The 20,227-nt window shown below is 38.9% G+C and overlaps 2 protein-coding genes across 3 annotated transcripts in view; one reads left to right on the top strand and one right to left on the bottom strand.

Moving 5' to 3' along the window:
- The window catches only part of aff4 (ALF transcription elongation factor 4), an 80,983-nt gene extending 70,734 nt beyond the window's left edge, over positions 1-10,249 (top strand). For both annotated transcript variants that reach the window (XM_062970390.1, XM_003217383.4), the window contains 3 exons: positions 2,164-2,207; positions 2,888-3,108; positions 4,040-10,249. In XM_062970390.1, the coding sequence (XP_062826460.1) occupies positions 2,164-2,207; positions 2,888-3,108; positions 4,040-4,158 (384 nt within the window). In that variant the 3' untranslated portion in view covers positions 4,159-10,249. The remainder of the gene's footprint in view (positions 1-2,163; positions 2,208-2,887; positions 3,109-4,039) is intronic.
- A 611-nt stretch (positions 10,250-10,860) lies between these two features.
- On the bottom strand, positions 10,861-13,068 carry leap2 (liver enriched antimicrobial peptide 2). Its single transcript, XM_008104718.2, has 3 exons — positions 12,920-13,068; positions 12,252-12,388; positions 10,861-11,181 (listed from the first exon to the last, which is right to left on the bottom strand). The coding sequence occupies exons 1-3, from the start codon at positions 12,974-12,976 to the stop codon at positions 11,145-11,147; spliced, it is 231 nt and encodes a 76-aa protein (XP_008102925.1). The 5' UTR covers positions 12,977-13,068; the 3' UTR covers positions 10,861-11,144.
- Positions 13,069-20,227: the final 7,159 nt, after the last annotated feature.

Genomic DNA, 20,227 nt, shown 5'->3' with positions numbered 1-20,227 from the left:
CCCTCCCCCCATCATGATCTTAAGGTCTTCTTGGCTCTCATGGATGGTGCTGTGTGACTGGGCCCCCGCCGGCATCCCCCTTTTATGCCCCAGCCTCTGTAGGCAGCAGGTGTTTCTGTTGGGCCTTGCTTCAGCCAGGCAGTCAGTGCCTGAGTCTGTAAGGAGCCAGTCACCAGGAGCTGAGGTCAAAGGCAGCTTGCAGCAGACAAACACTGCCTTTTCCTCCAAGCTTGCTGTTGCTGATGTTCTTTGGCTCTCTTGGATGGTGCTGTGTTATTTCCCTATCATGAAATAATAGGGACTTATGAAAATGGGGCTCCTTGAATATAAGGAAACTACAGTGAGAACAATCTCGATGAGGCCACTTTCTCCCTTTACCCCTCCCCCCCCCTCAGGTCTTCAAAATGCTACCCCTGCTGCCCAGACTCACCTTTATTCTCCCCCATTGATGTGCCCACATAGTGAACAGGAGGAGGGGTAAGGACAAATGGGGAAGGAGAGTCACGACTAGCTGAGTCTACCTGGCACATGATTACAAAGTCATTATTTGGTATCTCTGGAGGATCCCTGAGAGATCTGGAGGATGTCTGCATCATTGTGCACCCTTGTAATAGCTACTGATGGGTGATCCCTGTCACATAGCTAGCTGGTCACTCACTGTCTAACGATGAGAGAAATAAGGTCGAACATTGTGAAAGCCACAATAGGAGGACTATCAGCCTCCTCCCACCAGACTCAAATCAAGGAAGGGCTTCATAAGAACCACCACTCCTCTTGATGTTCCTCCAGTAACAGCAAGAGTATCCCTCTGGGCAGCTAAACCAAGCAATCCAAACTGGATGGCCCCCCATGAGGGTCTGCCTCCAGGGGCAAACCAAGAATGGGCAACTTGGAGGTCCCTAAATGGACTGAGAAGCGGAGTGGGCAGATCAAAAGACAACCTGGCAGGATGGCACTACCTGGAGGAATCCTTCACCTTGTGTGACTGTGGAGCAGAACAAACAACTCCTCATATGTATGTTTGCCCACAATGCCCTGCCTCATGCACGGAGGAGGAGTTGTTCAAAGCTACGGACAATGTGGTCACTGTTGCCCGCTTTTGGTCTAAAACTATTTAGCTGTTTGTGATCCCTTTATTTTATCACTTTTAAACGTAATTATTATGCAATGCTTTTGACACAAAATAAATAAAACTCACTGTCTTCCCTCCGATTTTTGCCTTGGCTGTGTTGGTGGCAGGGGACAAAAGACTACACCTGAGCAAGTTTTTCCTTTCATTGGATATGATAGCTATCAATGGACAATTGCCCTGCTTTCTGCTGAGCACTTCCTGGCCTTGCTGGGGGGGGGGGGAATAGAGGATGATCAAGCAAGAGTGTGGGGGGAAGTTAGTGGGAAAGCTTCCCCTTCTTGTGAGAAAATCAAAACTGCACAGTTTTCAAATGCATTATTCCAATGAGGTGATTTGGGTTTAAATTGCTTGTTCCCAGCTGTAGGAACAAATATTTTAAACAAGTTATCAATGTTTTTAATTTCCAAATCAAATCTTTTACTGATATAAATTACACCGATTGTCACTTAACAAGACTTTGTTCCACAGAATTATATAGTGGCAAAGCAATTGATTGTTCATTTTGCCATTTTGAATATCTTCATCACTTCTTCCTTGTGTTTTGTAAATAGTGTAATTTACAGTGTGCTGATCAATGTAGTTAAGTTATTATGCACAGATAATCCCTTTCCAATTTATCACTTACCTGCTAGCAAAAAAAAATCACTTCATTATATAAAATATATATTGGCTTCTACTTTACAGGAGATCATTGTGAATTTAACTTATTGATCACTCACAAGTTTTCTGTTGTTTTGGATGATAGTTTTATATAACTTTAAAGCAGATGTATCCAGTTTATTGTTCTAATAGCATTAAAAAATGCAAAAAGAAAGAAATCCCATTCATGTGTCACTATTTAATCACACAGTTATTCTTAGAAGTAGTTATAGTTGACAATGGCCATTTCTTCAGTTTAATCTGGATTCAAGGTCCATTACTGCTCAAACTCCCATTAATGCTGCATTTAAAAAGTCTTTGTACTTTTAATGATACCGTTTACAATTTATATTCAGTCATTATTTATTGTAATTCATTTTCCCCCTATACAGAATTCCTACAATAATTCTCAAGCCCCATCACCTGGTATAGGAAGGTAAGCATTTATTTAAGCTTAGAGATAAGTAATGAAGAATCACAATGTGACAAATAAATACATACATACTTTGCATGGGGGTATGATTAAAAAGAGGTCAAATTGTGGATTTCTATTACTAAAACAGTGGTGATTCTGTATTATTCTCTCTGTCCAGGCTCTTGTAAATTGGAAAAATTCAGACCTCTGTTGGCAGTTGGTTTAATTTACTTCATTTATTAAATTGTTATAGAATTTATCTTTTCACTTGAGTAATACTTCAACAAAGGTTTTGATACAGTGTTATTCAAACTGCTGTTCTACAGACTTTTAGTGGAAAAGCACTTAATATTAAATTTACAAGTTTATATTGTATGCTAGGAGTATGATAGCTTTTGTAGCACTAACAGGAGTTACTTTACATTTGAAGTAACTCCTTCATATTTGAGAACCAATCTCACTGCAAAATGTCAATGTATTTTTCAGAATAAACACATGCTTTCATAAGCAAGATTCAATCACTCCTCCACCAGGTCATGCATATGTCAGCGGAGGCTCAGATTGTATTGTTCACATGATCCCAGTGCAGTCAGTTCCAATATGCAATTTTCATATTGTATAGCAATACCTGTAACTACTTCTTCAACATTTTAATATGGATGGTAGCAATCTAAGACGTATGATTTTTTTCTTATTGCTAGCAAACCTGTCAGCATGCCATCTCCAGTCTCTCCGAAGTTATCTCCAGGAAATTCAGGAAATTACTCTTCAGGGTCAACCAACCCTTCAGGGAGCACGTCTTCAGTAACTATTCCACAGAGGATACACCAGATGGCAGCCAGTTATGTTCAAGTTACTTCCAATTTCCTGTATGCCACTGAAATTTGGGACCAAGCTGATCAGCTTGCAAGAGAGCAAAAGGGTAAGTCTGTACTAGGTTAATAAGGGTCAGGTCAGTAACATGCATACTAAGTGGGTTTATTCTACATGAATACAGAATACCAGAATGGGGCTAATAGATGTACACATTTATCCATCAATAGGTATAGTTGCAGAGCAGCTTTCTAGATACTTGTGCAAAAGGAGTTCCCAGGAATAAGATGTTTAATACACCATTATTAAACTTTTTAATGAGTGGCTTAAACATTAGTAGAAGACCCAGTGAAACATTGCACTGGCATTGACTACAGGTTAGGTATGTGATGATGTAAATAAATAGCTGGTTTGAATTGTGAAAAGTGGAATTAAAACCATTTCTTGGTTATGAAATACGATTTTTTGTGTGTGGATGAGACAGTGTATCAATTCCCATTTCTTAGAAGGTTTGCCGTAGGGGGGAAAAGAAGGGCATTTTTTCCCATTTTTGAGTGTCATTTTTATTGCAGAACCAAAACTAAAATTCTCTAAGGATAGTAGTGTATGATCCATTTCAGTTTAAGGAAGTATCATACAATACTGCCCTATAATAAATCAACAACCAATCTGATGGGTGATCTTAAAAACAAACAAACAAAGGAAATGTTTGGGAGAAATGACAGTCTTATTTCCCTCTCCTCCATTTACAAATCAAGCGCTCAGGTATAACTTTGTCATTTCCACGATATGGGATATTTAAACAAGACTCCCTGGTTCTAAACTGGAAATACAATTCAGGTAGTGCTGATTATTGTTAACAAAGAGTTTGTCTCCTACTGTTTCCCCCATTTTCAAGTTTCTGCTTTGGGTGAGAGTTTAGCATAAAAATAGCACCACAGTTAGAAAATAAGTATTTGGAAATGAATTAATTTAATCCTGAGAGAAATCCTGTAGGAGAAAAATGGATGTCAGTTTGGTAATTTCTTCTTTTTTTGTAGAGTTCTTCACTGAGCTGGATAAAGTTATGGGCCCTCTGATCTTTAATGCAAGTGTCATGACAGACCTAGTGCGTTACACCAGACAGGGACTACATTGGTTGCGCTTGGATGCCAAATGATGAAAGAAAGAACTGAAGAAACATAATAGAAGACAACTTTTCTTGCTGCCTCTGATTTTTTCAACACTGTGTCATAAAAAATAAGGAAGTCTGCCATAATGCATTGCTTAGTGAATGCTCAAGATTGAGGAAGGCTTTCATGCGTCTCCCAGCATCATGTATGTGAGAACCTCTGAATCATCATGTTAATGAACCTTTTTTCAGTTGCCCAATTTTTAAAATATTTAAGAATAGTTTAAACTCTGCAATGTTTTAATGTAAGATGGATTCATTAAGCTGCAATTGGGTTGGAAATCTAGTAATTATGTCTAAAAAAATCTGTTTTAAAATTTATTTATTTCAATTTGTTTTTGAAAGCTCTATTTTGAGGCTGTTTTAAGATTTAGCTGTTTTTCCTATAAATTTTACCCAATCAAGTTTTTAGCAAAGATTAAATGTAGACACTTTATTTGTATTTTGTGGGTTCTTACTCTGTAATGTCTTGTGGTGGTAGAGCTTGTAAGAGAAAGTCAGGGTTGATAGATTCTAAAGTGTAGGAACATATTATCATGAATATCTATGTCAACCCCTAAATGACAGCCACAGTTTTACTGTTGTACTCATTTCCAAGACTGTATGGAAAGTCAGTTCAGAACATATGTCTTAACACTAACAATCTCAAAACATTATTTAAAGTTGCATTTAATGCAATTTCAAAAAGGTGGGTCACAAGGAGTTTCTGCCTCCACATGTAGTCTAGGAATGGTGTCAAATGGACAATCGTGTGCTTTGATACAGTGTCTTTCTATGTTGCTTGTTATTGTTGGACACTGAAGCCCCTAAACTGAACTCCTGTGTGAAACTTGATGTGCTTAATCACAAAATGTGTGTAGAAGGTAACATCTGTGCTTCCTTTCTGATAGGATTATGTGGTATAGGTTAGACCTGTGATTTACAGGGAGATTTTTTAACTACTTTGTCCAGTTAATTTGAAACTTTGCTTTTATGCCAGTTTATGGCACCTTCATTTCTGTTAATTATTTGTGATGGGAACAGAATTCTTAAATTTGAAGGAAAATTACTGTGATCAGCAAGAATCATTCATAGAATCTTAAGTGACTGTTTTAAGATTACTAACCAAAGTACCTTTTCAAAGAAGGTGCTTGCCTGACTATAAGAATATTGCTTAGCATCCCTATCATGTCTGGTGTGCCTTATGCCTTTTTAGATGAAGATTTTGAATACTGTTTACAAGAGGTTTTACACGTAGGAGTTGGTATGCTCTGTCCAGTTGGTCTCCTGCAGTACTTTGGTAAAATTCCACTTCCTTTTCTTAGTATGAGAGGCTGTCATTTGTTGACCATACCTATGGGATATTTCTTAGAGTCAAACTCTGAACCCTTTTAGCGGAGCATCATGGAATGCTGCTTTTCCTGCCCTTGTTCCTCCTGCCCTTGTCCCTGGGCCCCTCTCCCCTGTTGTGAAGGTGCATGCTCCAGGAAATGATTGCACTAAATGGTTGTCTAGCTATATAGCTATGTGCCAAAACGACGGCAAGCTTTGAAAGGAAGAGTAGAATTCTACATTCGTGAGTACTGCAGTGTGCCCTTAGGACCTCGAAAGTTGTGGGGCTTCATCAATTACAACAATTTCACTAAGCGATAACTGGCACATATAGAAGATTGCATCTCTTCCTTCTAGGGGTACTTGATCTTTGGATCTGTTCCTTTGAAATCACTGCCCCTGAGTTCTCTATTCTCAATCAAGTATATTGTTTCTTTGTTGCACTGTACTCACAAGAAGGTTTTATAAAATGGAGAAACAATGACCAGTATCCGAAAGTATGTTTTGGTATCCAGTGTCTTCTCCTGCAACATTCTATGATGTAAAAATCTGATCTAGAGCATTTCCAGGCTCTTTGGTGCAAGCTTTTTTTATTACTCATAGTGAAATGTAGGAAGGCTATTTTGGCAGAAGCAGTGAGATCCATCAGAAGTGTTCTTTTGGATAATGCCTAGACAAATTTGGTCACATCCATACTGCCTCTGTTTATACAAAAGACATATAAAATTATGCTTCCCAAAAAGATTTAATATGCACAAGCTAAGACTCAGTAAAACAATGGACAAAGCTGTATGTCTTGCTACATTTTCATGCTTTTGTCAATATTGTCACTAGGATTAGTGTGAGCAGCTGTTGTGTGGATCTCCTTTGTTTTATCAAAGAGTTCATTGTGCATAGATTCTCCACACAAGAGTAGTACTTTCCAATAATTGTTTTCAAGAGGGGAAAGGCTTACATGGTTCATTTTGCATGAACTGCGTGTATTGAAGAAATTCAAATACATGTGTGTGCTAGGCTGGATTGGTATGCAAAGGGGTTTTATAGCAACTTTGAGACTGAGAAAAATAATCATAGAATCATAGAGCTGGAAGAGACCACAAGGGCCATCCAGTCCAATCTCATTGTGTCATGCAGGAACATGCAATCAAAACCCGCTTGACAGATGGCCATCCAGCCACTGCTTAAAAACCTCCAGAGAAGGAGACTCCACCACACACCGAGGCAGGATATTCCACTGCCAAACAGCTCTTACTGTCATTAAGTTCTTCCTAATGTTGAGGTGTAATCTCTTTTCGTACAATTTGAATCCTTTGCTCTGTGTCCTAGTCTCCTACTCAACATGACATCCTTTCATATACTGGTGTGTGGAACTTGTGACTCTCAGGATGATGATGGATTCCAGTACCTGTTAGGACAATGATCAGTGATAATGGGAATCCCCGGGAAAGCCATAAGTTCTTTACGCCTCTCCGATTCTCAGTCCAAACAGAAAGAGTGAAGATGCTAAGATCAGTGTGCAGTTTCCCCATCTCAAATATTCAGAAGAGCCTGGTACACTTGCTCTACTGAAGCCTCTACTTCAGGAGTGAGAGTGATACAGTCCTCTAAACGTTGGGTCTGCCCTTCCCAGGAATCCTAAGCAGCTTAATTGATGTGCGGAGGGCTCAGAGTTTCAGCCCAACACATCAGGAACACTGGGTGATTCCCACATCTGTTTTGCGCTGTCAGGAGCTTGGGTACATGCTCACATGTTTTGTAGTGCCATAGTGATAAATTGTGTGATCTAGCTTGCTTTTATATGTAGGTGCCAATGGGAAAACCTTTCTAAAATGACTTTGTTTTTAAAACAAAAATCCACTATATCAGATTGTGCTTCCATGTGAATCCTAAGCATTTGTATCTTCACTCATCTACCAAGCTCTCGTTTAAGTGCAGGAATGAGCTAGCAGGCATGATAATGGATGCCTTCCAGAGGGTATTATCTATGTATCCTAAATAAATGCAGAGTGTTACTTCTTCCTTGTTATGAACTGGTTTGTAACCAGTTTGAATTGGACTTGTCAAATATCAAAAGGCCATATAACTGAAATGAGTTATCTCTGAAGTGCATGAGTAATTTGCCAAAATGAATTTTTCAGTGCAAACCTGAGATAAGCTTCTACTTTTCTTAAGAGCAAAAGCAAGTTACCAGCATAAATCTGCCCTTAAGATTCACATTTTTGGACATCAGTTAGTTGCAATGAATGTGTCTTGTTGCTGTCAATGGGACTAAAGCATGTCTACATTCAACTAAATAGAACCTTGTTGTTATATTTTATTACTCAGACACATTTCCCTCATGTATTGAAGACGATAAAATGTAAGGGTCTCATGTTGCTGTATTAACACATATCAGTGTTGTAGCATTATCCGATTATGCGCCTTTAAAATGGGCTTAATAGTCACACTAGGCTTGCTCAGGTGTTTCAAGTAATTCTGAATTTTCTCTCAGACTTCCAGGGTTGTAAGAGAGCAATTCATGAATGGTGATGCAAGACCCACTGGTGGGACCCTGTGTTTCACCAGACTGCTGGCAGTGGGTTCATGAGACAGTGTAGCACAAGGCATTTGGAAAGTTTCGATCTAGGGGCTAGGAACGGCATAGAATGCAGCCGGCAGATCCCAAACTAAAGCAAAATTCTGATGGTGGATCCTTTTAATAAACACTTGGCTACTTCATTTTTTAGAAGATTAAATGAACCTCCAGGTGCCAGACCAATCTGACCTGGCATATTCAGTTTAATATGGTTTCAATGTTTTGGCTGTAAAGCAGAGCGAGTGGCTCTTGACCTTTAAGACAGCAGTATGCAATTTGTAATATACATGTTTCTAATACATATATCGACATGCTTATATAGATGAATGAACTCAAGTCTGTCCAAAGTTTGTTATACTTGTGTTAGATGATAGTGCCGCTGACTATATCAATATATTTATTGAGTGCAGAGCCATCCTCATTTGGGTGATGGTGGTAAATTTTGCATATTATGCAGGAGTGCTATTGGTTTCTTTTAGACTATTGAAGCTTGAGTGCTGTGATTTTTATACAAAACAGTCCCTGTAGTGTGTGTTATAAGCCGCCACAGCAGGTATGAAGTCTGTGGGTGTAAGCGCTTGCCAAAGGCAAGTAAAACACAGCTGTAGGCAGATAATTGTATAGTTTGCCAATATGGCATATAATGGGAAAGACTACCTTTGCTATATGTAGTAATATTTCCTTGCACTGTAAACTCTGCAGTATTTTTATTAAAGTGGTTTAGGTGGACCTGAGCAAATCAAGACTGAACACATTTTACCCATATCGGAGGTAAATACCATCCAAACTGTATGTCCTGAATGGCAAATATTTCATAAATATTTGGGTCAAGGGCATAATGACTTTAAATTGTAATTGGAAGCCAGTATTGTGGGAGAGCTGGGTTTTCGGTAACTACTTTAATGTTGAATCTCTTTCAAAAGAACTCTGTTCAACCATTTCTTTTCTCCAGAGACAGAAAATCCAACTTAATTGCAAAATGTGACCATCAGGTACATTATTTTGGGATGATCTCTCTAATATTTTATTCTTTTTCAAAATAGCTGTGATGGGTTAATTGTAACATTCTCACTGGAGTGAGACTATCCAGGAAAACCCAAGCATTTGTACAAAATATCTCCTCCTACAGCCCCTTCCTTGCTGGTTCACCTAGGTTTTTCTATACACCCAGTTGAAGACATTTTGAACTGCTGCTTCTGCTCAGATAATTATCAAAACAGATTGAACATTGACTTTGCTTCTTAATTACATCTGTAATTTCGGAAAGTACTGGTTTCTGACAACAGAACCAATGCTGGCAAAGTGGACTGTCTCCTTTCTCCTGATTTATCAGCCTCATCAGTATTGGAGAAAGCGAACTCTGAGAACTGGCTTCATGGGCCAGGCATCTATCACCTTCGCAAGCACAGTTGCTGACCTTTGTATCTGGTTTCCCTTTTAAATGGTTTTAAGAAGTTTTGTATATGGAGGATAAAGTGCTTATATATTTATTAAAGATCCTTTATCGTATTTGAAATTGTTCGGTAAGGAAGGTTTTTCTTTTCCTTTTAGGGGCAAACTGGTGGGGTGGAATGGGGTGGGAAAAGGTTAGTTTTAACCTTTAACTTATCAGATTTTTTTTTTAAAAAAACCTTAAGCATGCAGCTTGGTACTGATCATGACTGGCAGGATGGCTCTCTGTTGTATGCTTTGTACATGACATGTCCATGTCTTACACATTTTGTTACTTATCAATGTATTTAGTCATCTGTTTTCAACCAAAACTAAACTTTTAAAACACAACTGTGATCCCTCCCTTTTTTTCTTTGCAATACAATGGAAATTTCAAAAGGGTACGTTGGGACTCCTAATTAGGTTTTCTAAGTCAGTATGTGCATTTCACGTATGTTAATGGTGAGCAAAGTATTATATACTAACTAGATTTTTTTCCACATCTGTATAGTATATTCTATGTATTTTGTGGTATTGAGATTATAGAAAGTTTAGTGTCTGAAATATGCGTTTAATGTGTATTTTTAAACAAATTTATGGCAATTAAATATTTGGAGAAAAGGGTATCACATTTCAATTTGTAAAGATCTTTTTAACTACTGTGTCATTAAAATGCTTTGTACAATGCAAAACTGTAACTGGAGAAACTAAGTTTAATAAATATCAAATAGATTTTCTGTATTAAACTTTATAAGCACTGTGTTTGATTGAATCCTTTCGCAAGTACTTCTGCAGCTGTAAAATTCATTGCGAAATTAACTAAAAACTTTTCTGTTTGAAGATGGGAGTAAAATTGGCATTGTGTGTTCATGAGCTTCATTTGGCCGAGATGGAGGGAGGCATGCTATATTTCTATTCCACTTAGTTACGACTAAATTACTATCTCAGGTATGGTTGCACAGCATTGCTATTGTGCGTCTTCAAGTCGTTTCTGACTTGTGGTGCCCCTATCACAGGGTTTTCTCGAAAATATTTGTCTAGGGAGGGTCAGCGGCCATGGTCTTCCTGTGAGGCTGAGAAAATTTGACTTTGCCCAAGTCCACCCAGTAGATCAACAGAAATTTCCAAAGTTACAAATACCTTCTCAGTATTTGGTGGACTAATAAGCTGCTTAATAGTTGAATTAATGGAAAGAGTGTATTTGTAACCAGAAACATCTACAACTGATCGAATTAATGTTCCTGAAGAAGGTCAGTCAATTTATGTACAGGCTGAAATATATTGGACCTTTTAAGAATAGTTTCAAGATGGTTCATAAGCATGTGGAGATCAATCTCCTTTTTTGCAGGATATAAGATCAATAATGGCATACATTTGTTCATCTGGAGTTTTAATATCTTGCATAAAAACATGGCATATAAACAATATAAAAAGCATGATCCATTTAAGCTACTGTAGCTTGGCTAAAAGCCCACCTTTGAATATGATGGGAAAATGTAACTGAAATTAGCATGTATTTCTGGCATGTTGAAGTCCCTTGCAACCATAAAACTGAACTGCTAAATGAAAATCTTGAATAGCTCTTGATGAAATGATGTTAGGTGGGGTAATAATAAATAAACTGGAAGGAGCATTGTCGAAGGTTGTCAGTGAAGAATCATTCCTGAGATGTTCTTAAAGAACAATGTTTGCTCCTACAAAAGAAAAGAAACTAGTCAGTTTATTTTTTCTTAGTCTTACTATGACTTAACCGGCAAGCTTTTATTTTTAAAACATCTGAGTTCTGTTCATCTGTTTATAATTATGGAATTTTTACTTGGTGTTAACTTTGGAGCAAATAACACAATGATTGGAGAGGTATAGAAATGTATTTTGTTATCTGTATCATGTTTTCATGCTAAACAAAATGCAGTCATGGGTCTGCATTATATTTTCCAAAACATGTCTTTTGCTTATGTTGAATTGTATTGTATGAAAACACAGGTAGGCAACGTGCAAAATATGCACACTCCTCATGGGAGTTTTTAGTCCTCCAACTCACCTCCTCCCAAATTGCCAAGGTAGGCAACCAAGCATTGGCCCTTAAGCCAAGCATGGGATGGCAGTCTGATTTCACTGCAATTTGCCTGCTTGTTTTAAATCAAGTCCCCCCCCCCCCTAATTTGCCCCACAACTTTAGTGGCATATAGCAGAAGTTCATGCTGTTTTAGACTGGGAGGTGGAAACTGGCCTCCAAAAGTGCCTTAAAGGCTTTGTGGTGTTAAAGGCTGTTAATGTATTGAAATGAAATAGAAAATACAATAGTCTCTCCAGACCTGTGAATTCAACCAACTGCTAACCATCATGCTCCATATTATTAAATTTATTTATTTATTTATTTACTGCATTTATATGCCGCCCTTCTCACCCCAAAGAGGACTTATGGTGGCAACATGAACATGGACACACTGAAGTGTGTCTGTTCCCACCACTGGCATTTAACAATATGGAACATGATTTTTTATATCTATGTGGGGTCCTGGTATCAAACCCCTACAGATACCGCATAATCACTATACTTTACAGATGAGATTCTTGCCACACCAGTGTCATTTAATTTTGCAATCCTGGAGAGTCATGAGTGCATTTTTCTTTTCTTTTTTTTGAAGATGATTGGTTTATTACTGCACTCTGTAACTTTCTACGTGGAACTTTATAACACTATAATCTCTAGCTAAATCTCTATGCATAAAGTTCACATGTTTTGTGCTAAGGAGTAACTTACCTGCATAGTCTTGTGGAGCATTCACTGTTATCCCGGCATGAGGCACCAATTGGCCTTGAGATTCCTCTCCAGAAAGGTGTCATTCTCCTTTGCCGTACCAGCTGAGAGTTTGGTGGATACAATGAAGCACCTTGTGTCTGAAACACAATTAAGAGTTTTGTTTATTTATCATTCTGGAGTTCTGTTTAGATGACAGTAAGTCTTCATAATTCCCTTCATTTTGGATCTTCCAAATTTCTATATGGCAAGTTATTACTGCCATGTTTCTACACAAACATTCCCCAATCCGGTGACAATTTAAAAGCTAACCATAGATGCTGGGCCTCTGCTTCTGCCATACACATGAATGATTGCCATTCATTGAATTTGGGACCCCTATTCAGTAAAGTCCAGCCTATGCTGAGCAAAATCCTACAAGGAGTTAAAGCATATCTCTATTCTGAGATTTGCTGAACACAAACCCTTCTAAATGTGTTTGGCATAAAGATGGCCATTCTGCCAGTAACACCCAATAGCTATGTTTTCTTGATATTAGGTTGTAATCATTGTCTCATCTGACATATCTCGGCATAGTATTTAAATATGATTTGAAATGCAATAAATCATGCAATTAACAGCCAAACTAGCAGTTTTCTGAGATGTTACAAATGTCAGAGAAATAATCTTACCTGAAAAAGGAGGGCAGAACAGATTAAAATGACCGCTGTAATTTTCAAAGGCGTCATCTTTGAATAGCTTTTCTCTTGTCAGTATGTTTCCAAAAGGCGCTGGAGACCTGTGGACATACTTGCCAGTTCCTGCACCTGGACTTTTATAGAGAAAATCCTTATTGCATCAGTTGCCAGCTTATTAAAGGGACAAAGGTCACTTTAAATGCAAAGAGATTTAATAAGTTAATGTCTACAAAAGTGATAGTCCAAGGTCTGTCCTCTAGGCTAAATATATTTGCTTTTCCAAACACTTGTACTTTAAACAGTTTATCACACATGCCAACCATGTCTTTTTTTAAACACAGATTTCACCCAGTGTTTCACTATGTACTTTCAAAGGAGTGCAAAGATTAGAGCAGGAAGAATACAACTGACCTACAGCTTTTTCACAGTGCTGCTCGGGCTTAGGTGCATGAGAAAACTGCCAGTAGCTGGATTGTGGCAAATGGGAAGACAATGAATGTAGATGGTGTTTTCTACAAAAAATCATGTTTTTGCTGATCAATGTAGGTCAGCCCTTTGCTTTTGTAAATATGTGGAAGACTTGCATTGAAAACTGAAAAAACTGATTGAAAATCAGATCTCTAAGGAATTGGGCAAGTTGCTGTGGAAGGGTATGATCACTTGTTCAAAATTTGTCCCAATCATTCTATTGAGAGTGTTTCTAAGAAGGTCCACTCTTATCTCAATAGACCTCCAAGAGTCTGGAATATTGAGATAATTTTGCTGCATTTGTTATAAATTGTTAATATAGTCAATAAGGCAATAACATTTTTTTCCATTAAGAAGCATTCAAGATAATCACACATTATCCTCACAACAATGTTGTGTGGAATGTTAGGTTGAAGAGACCAGCAATATGTTCAATGCAGTTAGGATTGGGTTCAGACCCTAGTTTAATTTAATCTCCCAGAAACATTGCAAAGTATGATGTTTGACTACACTTGGGTAACAAAAGAAAACCCACCCTGCTGTCCTGACTGGCTCTTCATCCCACACTGTGTCCATTCTACTTAAGGTGTAACCACTGTTAATTCTAAGTATAGTTATTTATGAAATCTCCACCAAGTTAATCTTGGTTTCTTTCAAAATTCTGTAGATAAACTATTGGAAATAACACTCAAGTGCAGAAACTGGTTTGCAGAGCAAAACTTTATGTAATGACATCTTACTTACCGAACCTATTCATTTAGATGTTTCTAAACATACGATTGTGAAAACTAAGTGAGAATCTTCCTACATACTTTAAACAAGTGATAGTATGCATTAGTCCATTAATTTTGTATAGGAGTTAGCATACCTTTTCTGGAATTCCAAAATCTGAAATCTTCCAAAATCTGAAATCTTCCAAAATCCACAATTGTTGACATGGGTAGCTGAGATAGTGCCATCTTTGCTCTCTGATGATTTGGTGTACATAAATGTTGTTTCATAGCAAAATTATTTAAAATTATCTCCAGTGTATGTGTATACGGTATTTATGAAACATAAATGAATTTTGCATTTTGACGTTGGTCATATCTCCAAGATATTTCATATTTAAATACAGGTTTTTTAAAAACTGCCCCCCCCCCCCAAAAAAAACCCCCCTACATCCCAACCCCTTCTAGTCCTAAACATTTTAGCTAGGGGGCACTCAACCTGTTGTAAGGACAAAGGGGAATTAGCATGGCCTCTAATCCACAATCTGTGCTCCTGGAAAACAATTGCTTCTGAATGTCCAAGCAGGAGCTTTCACTCAATCGTTTTATTTATTCCTTCTTTCCCACAACTGGGATTCAAGTCAGCTTACAGGATAAAGTGATACAAGGAAAACCACATATAGCTAAAGGTATTCAAAAAAAGATAAACTGTCTAGAGCTGGCATCCTCAAACTCCAGCCCCCAGCTGTTTAGGCCTCCAACTCCCAGAATTCCTGGCCATTGAACAAGCTGACTAGGGCTTCTGGGAGTTGGAGGCTCAAATAGCTGGAGGGCCGGAGTTTGAGGATGCCTGATCTAGAGCACATGTGTCAAACTCCAAGCCTGCAGGCTGAATTTGGCCTGCCATGTCATTTTATGTGGTCCTTCGGATGCTGGACTACAACTCCTATATTCCTCATCATTAGGCATCATGACTAGAGCTGATGGGAGTTGTGGCATCTGGAAGGCTGTAGTTTATTTTGTTTAGCCAGAATAATGGGGCTTGAATTTAGATACAAGGCTTGTGGATATGATGTCTCTCTTTAAAATGTCCCCAACCTCAGAGCCACAAGTACTGTGGGGTTGCAATTTCCTCTCCCCAGTCTGCATGGTGCATCATCAAAAGTGATGGGAGTTGTTCAGTAATAACTGGGGACCCAAATTGGGTAAAAACTAAAAAGCATTTATCACTATTTAAAAAATATATAGTTGGCCCTCCTCTGTATTCACAGATTTTTTGTCCCTGGATTCAGTGGTCCTTTGAAAACAACCATAAGGTAGATGTGGCCCTCAGTTAAAATGAGGTTGACACCCCTGGTCTAGACCATTAGCACCAGATACTACTTTAAAACAGTTACTTTAAAACAGTTTTTTTAAAAGTATAGCAGTAAAACAAACCATTTCTTTGAAATTCAGATCTGTTCAGGGGTGTCTGGTGCCCCATGGAGTCGAAAGGAGAATCACCATACTACTGTCAGCCCCCTACATTCACTGGGACTAGGGGCAGAGAACCCCTACAAAAGTGAGAAAATCAAATTAAAACTTTATCTGTGAGAAAGGTTTCTGGGAATTTCTAGTCTCACCTGTATGACTTTATGGAGAAGTTGCCTATAGAGTCACACTGGAGAACCTAGAGACAGGTGTTCTCTCTAAGAATCTCCATGTCTTCCAGCACAATCCTGTGGTCAACTTCCAGAAAAAAATAACCATAGAACCATGCTGGAGGATGTAGAGATTTCTAAGAGAACATATTAATTAAATCCATAAATAATAAAATAATCAAGAAGTGAAACCCGTAAACGTGGGGGGATTATAATACGAACTAAATCTAGTTCCTACTTCTTGCCCCCTTCTCCATCTTAATACTCAAACAGTTTGGTACAATTAACTAAACTGAAAAATGACATCTAATCTTGGTTCAGAAAATCTGATATTGTCATAGTGGCTTCTGTGCTGCAGGAGAGGGTCAGGACTTTGATCCTCTATTTCAGTGGTTCTCACCTGTGGGTCCCCAGGTGTTTTGGCCTACAACTCTCAGAAACCCCAGCCAGTTTACCAGCTGTTAGGATTTCTGAGAGTTGAGGGCCAAAACATCTGGGGACTCACAGGTTGAGAACCACTGCTCTATTTATTCACTACACTCCTTAATTGGCACCCCCACATTTCTACTTCACAGCTGGAAAATACATGGCCCTCCAAACGTTGGACTGGAATTCTCACCTATCCCCACTTTACAGGCAACACAATCTCTCCTTCATGCACTCAGGTCATTGAACTAGGAGTGCAGCCTCAGAGCCTTTGGCCCCAAGGAGAGGAAAAGAAGGGAGAAAAGAACTAACCACAATAAAATCCCTTGCATTGCAAAGCTGCAGTCCTAACCACAGTTGCGGGGGTTACTCCATTAAACAAAGTGATACTTCACTTACCAGCTCTAATGCATAAAATGATGGTGAATCTCCCGTAAAACCCACTGCCAACATAGGCAGCTCAGTGGGAATGAAATATTATATTGGGTGACTGTCAGAGGTGCTGAAAATGGAAAGCAAGGACTGAGCAACCTTTGGAAAGGGTGATTTATACTAGAAAAGTGTCATATCTGGCTTGTTTCAACCTTGAGCAGAAGCACCTCTGCACTGCAGCAATTTGTTCATGACTAAAACTGGGGGAATCAAAAGGCTTAAGGCAGGGGTCCCCAAACTAAGGCCCGGGGGCCGGATGCGGCCCTCCAAGGTCATTTACCTGGCCCCCGGCCTCATTTATAATATAATATTTTTATATCCGTTTTAATAATATAATATACTAGCTGTGCCCGGCCACGCGTTGCTGTGGCAAAGTGGTGGTGGTATCGGTTAAAACTTGTTGTGGAATTTTTATTTGACGTTATTTGTATTTTTTTAAATTAATTTTATTGTCACTTATCTTTTTTATTTATTATATTGTATTATTTTGTTGTATTATTTTTAGTCATTTTGTTATAGTATTTTATTGTATTAATTATTTTAGTGTTTTTTTTTATAATTTTTATTGTATTATTTGTATTTATTTTTTTATCATTATTTTATTAACACTGGGCTGAGTGGGTTGCTAGGAGACCAAGTGGGCGGAGCTTAGCCTTGTAACTGGCAGCAATTGGATAAAAACAATTATTCCTCTCCCTCTAATTAGGACTTTATTTTTCTTTTCTTTTTGTTGTATCAACCTAGAGGCATGGATGAGGGGTTGTTCTGTCAATTTTCGAGGTTGGGGGGTGTTTACTTTTGTTGTTTTGTCCGCTGCCGTGATGCCATCACTCTTTTATATATATAGATATAGATTGTACATGCATATTATATTGATAATAATATTATTTTATACAATATAATACTACTAATAATACCATATAATATTAATTATATGTTATATATTACATATAATATTACAGTATAGTGATATAGTTCAGTATAGTAATATATAATGCTAATATTGTGCTATGCTAATCATATAATATGTACATACAGCTGCTCTGAATTCCCTTTGGGGTGAAAAGGATGGGATATAAATGTAGTAAATAAATGTAGTAAATGAATAAATAAATAATTTTGGACTTAAGCTCACCCAAAGTCTGAAATGACTTGAAGACACACAACAACAACAATCCTAATTAACCTGACTATCTCATTGGCCAGAAGCAGGCCCACACTTCCTATTGAAATCCTGATAGGTTATGTTGGTTAAAATTGTTTTCATTTTTAAATATTGTATTGTTCTTTCATTGTTATTGTTGTTGTTTTGCACTACTAATAAGATATGTGCAGTGTGCATAGGAATTTTTTTTCCCCAAATGATAATTCGGCCCCTCAACAGTCAGAAGGATTGTGGACCAGCCCTCTGCTTTAAAAGTTTGAGGACCCCTGGCTTAAGGAAAAACCTGCTCTGCACCAAGGCAAACGGTAAAATCCCGTGGATGCAAGGGATCAAGAGTTCGTGTCTCCCAACAACACCATAATGTTCTTTTTTGTACTCGTATAAGGCAGCTGCAGCTGCTGCATAGTGCATAAAAGCTTGGAGAAATCATGGCAAGGAAGTGAATGGGATCCCAAGAATCCAAAACAAATGCTTGATGGCCAGTGAGTATCTCTATAGAGTGTCACTGAAGAGCTTCTCTGAGCCCACATTCCCCTACTAGCAAGACGTTGCACAAAAAGATTAAGGTGTGCCATACATGCTTCACATTCACCCCCAGAAACCTACCAGTTTTAACACAAAAAAGATTACCAAAATACATTGTGTTTTAATTCTTTTTTTAAAAAAAGCTAAAAATCTTATTAGTCCAGGCAAGCAAAAAAAAAGAAAAGTTTTTTATGTAATGAAAAGGGATCATGAGCGGGGAGCAATACTGTTCTCTAAGAAATTGGAGCAGTATATTTCCAATGTACTCGGAAGAAAAAATTCCTTTTGAATCATCCCACTTTTTCATGAGGGGTTATCAATTCCTAGAATTACCCATAGGAGCGATACGTGATGGTGCCAAGTGATTGCCTAATTCAGATAAGATAATGCAACCTTTCTTGATCTCTTTATCTGGCTCCAACCCTGTTCTGTTCTTTGCCACCGTATCCTTATTCAGCAACGGTCAAGCAAGCACTCTGCCTGCATTCAGTGTGCTGGCTGTCTGGCCATCTCACCTTCAACCCCTCTGCGGACAGCAGCACTAATGCTTTTGTGTTGACATTCTTTTTCCTAGCAGCACACGGTGTTTCTTTTAAAACTTGTCCCTTCCCCCTCCCCACTCCTTGCCTAAATGTAGGTTGCCTTCTGTGGCCTCCTCTTCAGCCATCTGGGCCAGGCATTTAGCCGGAGGGGGGGGGGGAGGGGCTCAAGGGGCTTCAGTCCCCCCTCCCGAAATTCTCAGGGTGGTCCACAAGAAAGCCTTACATTTATTATTTAAACTGTTATGTTTATTCATATCATGATCTGATCACCATGCTCAATATATCCCATATGTATGGGGGTATTGGGATAATGATACAAAAGGTTTGCTAGGGTAGACCCTCTTTCACTCAGAGTCAGCCCCCCCCCCCCCCCGCCCCCAAACCAAAATCCCAGCCCCCTCCGAATCAAAATCCTGGCTACGGGCCTGATCTGGGCAGTTACTTTTGAAAACTAATGGATTAATATTACTTATTGCAGTGTTGGAAAAGTAGCCCATAGAGAGACTATTAGTATTATTTGTTGAGCTGTTTGTTATTTTATGTCAATGATTCCCAAAGTGGAAGCTACCGCCTCCTGGTGGGCAGTACAGCAATCCAGGGGCGCGGTCAGGCACTTGGGAAGAGGCCCCTCCCCCTCTAGCCCCGCCCCCTGTGTCCTGGCAGGTGCCGCAGGACAGGGATAGAAGCTCAGCCCTGCCTCAGAGCTCGTAACTCCGCCCATCCCAGTCCTGGCTGCCCATTTGTGGCCCCGCCCACCTCCCCCCAGCCCTGCATCTTGGACTAGGGGAGAGGCTCAGCCCCGCCCTCTTGAGCAGGAGCCACGCCCACCCCTCTAAGCCACGCCCACCCCTTTCCAGGGGGCACTGAGTAATATTTTTTCTAGAAAGGGGGCAGTAGGCCAAATAAGTTTTGGAACCACTGCTTTATGTAATTTTGTTGGGTTGCTATGAGTTTTCCAGGCTGTATGGCCATGTTCCAGAAACATTCTCTCCAGACGTTTCACCCACATCTATGGCAGGTATTCTCAGAGGTTGTGAGGTCTGTTGGAAACTAGGCAGGTAGGGTTTATATATCTCTGGAATAATGTCCAGGATGGGAGAAAGAACTCTTGTCTGTTGGAAGCAACTGTGAATGTTGCAACTGACCATCTTGATTAACAATGAATAGCCTTGAAGCTTCAAAGCCTGTCTGTTTCCTGCCTGGGGAATCCTTTGTTGGGAGCTGTTAGCTGGCCCTGATTGTTTCATTCTGGAATTAGTGTTGCTCTTTATTTAGTGTCCCGATTTTAGTGTTTTTTTTTAATACTGGTAGCCAGATTTTGTTCATTTTCATGGTTTTCTCCTTTCTGTTGAAATTGTCCACATGCTTGTGGATTTCAATGACCTCTCTGTGTA

The sequence above is a fragment of the Anolis carolinensis genome, chromosome 2 (assembly GCF_035594765.1).
Source record: "Anolis carolinensis isolate JA03-04 chromosome 2, rAnoCar3.1.pri, whole genome shotgun sequence".
NCBI classification, from domain to species: Eukaryota; Metazoa; Chordata; class Lepidosauria; order Squamata; family Dactyloidae; genus Anolis; species Anolis carolinensis.
The sequence above is the reverse complement of the archived record's forward strand: the minus strand, read 5'-3'. Positions and strand labels throughout refer to the sequence as shown.

Excerpts from the sequence above, each read along its gene's own strand:
- leap2 (XM_008104718.2), bottom strand. The coding sequence starts at position 12,976 with ATGACGCCTTTGAAAATTACAGCGGTCATTTTAATCTGTTCTGCCCTC. Across the intron at positions 12,389-12,919 it reads GTTCTGCCCTCCTTTTTCAG|ACACAAGGTGCTTCATTGTA; the intron begins GTAAGATTATTT and ends ATTGTGTTTCAG. Across the intron at positions 11,182-12,251 it reads TGCTCCACAAGACTATGCAG|GAGCAAACATTGTTCTTTAA; the intron begins GTAAGTTACTCC and ends TTTCTTTTGTAG.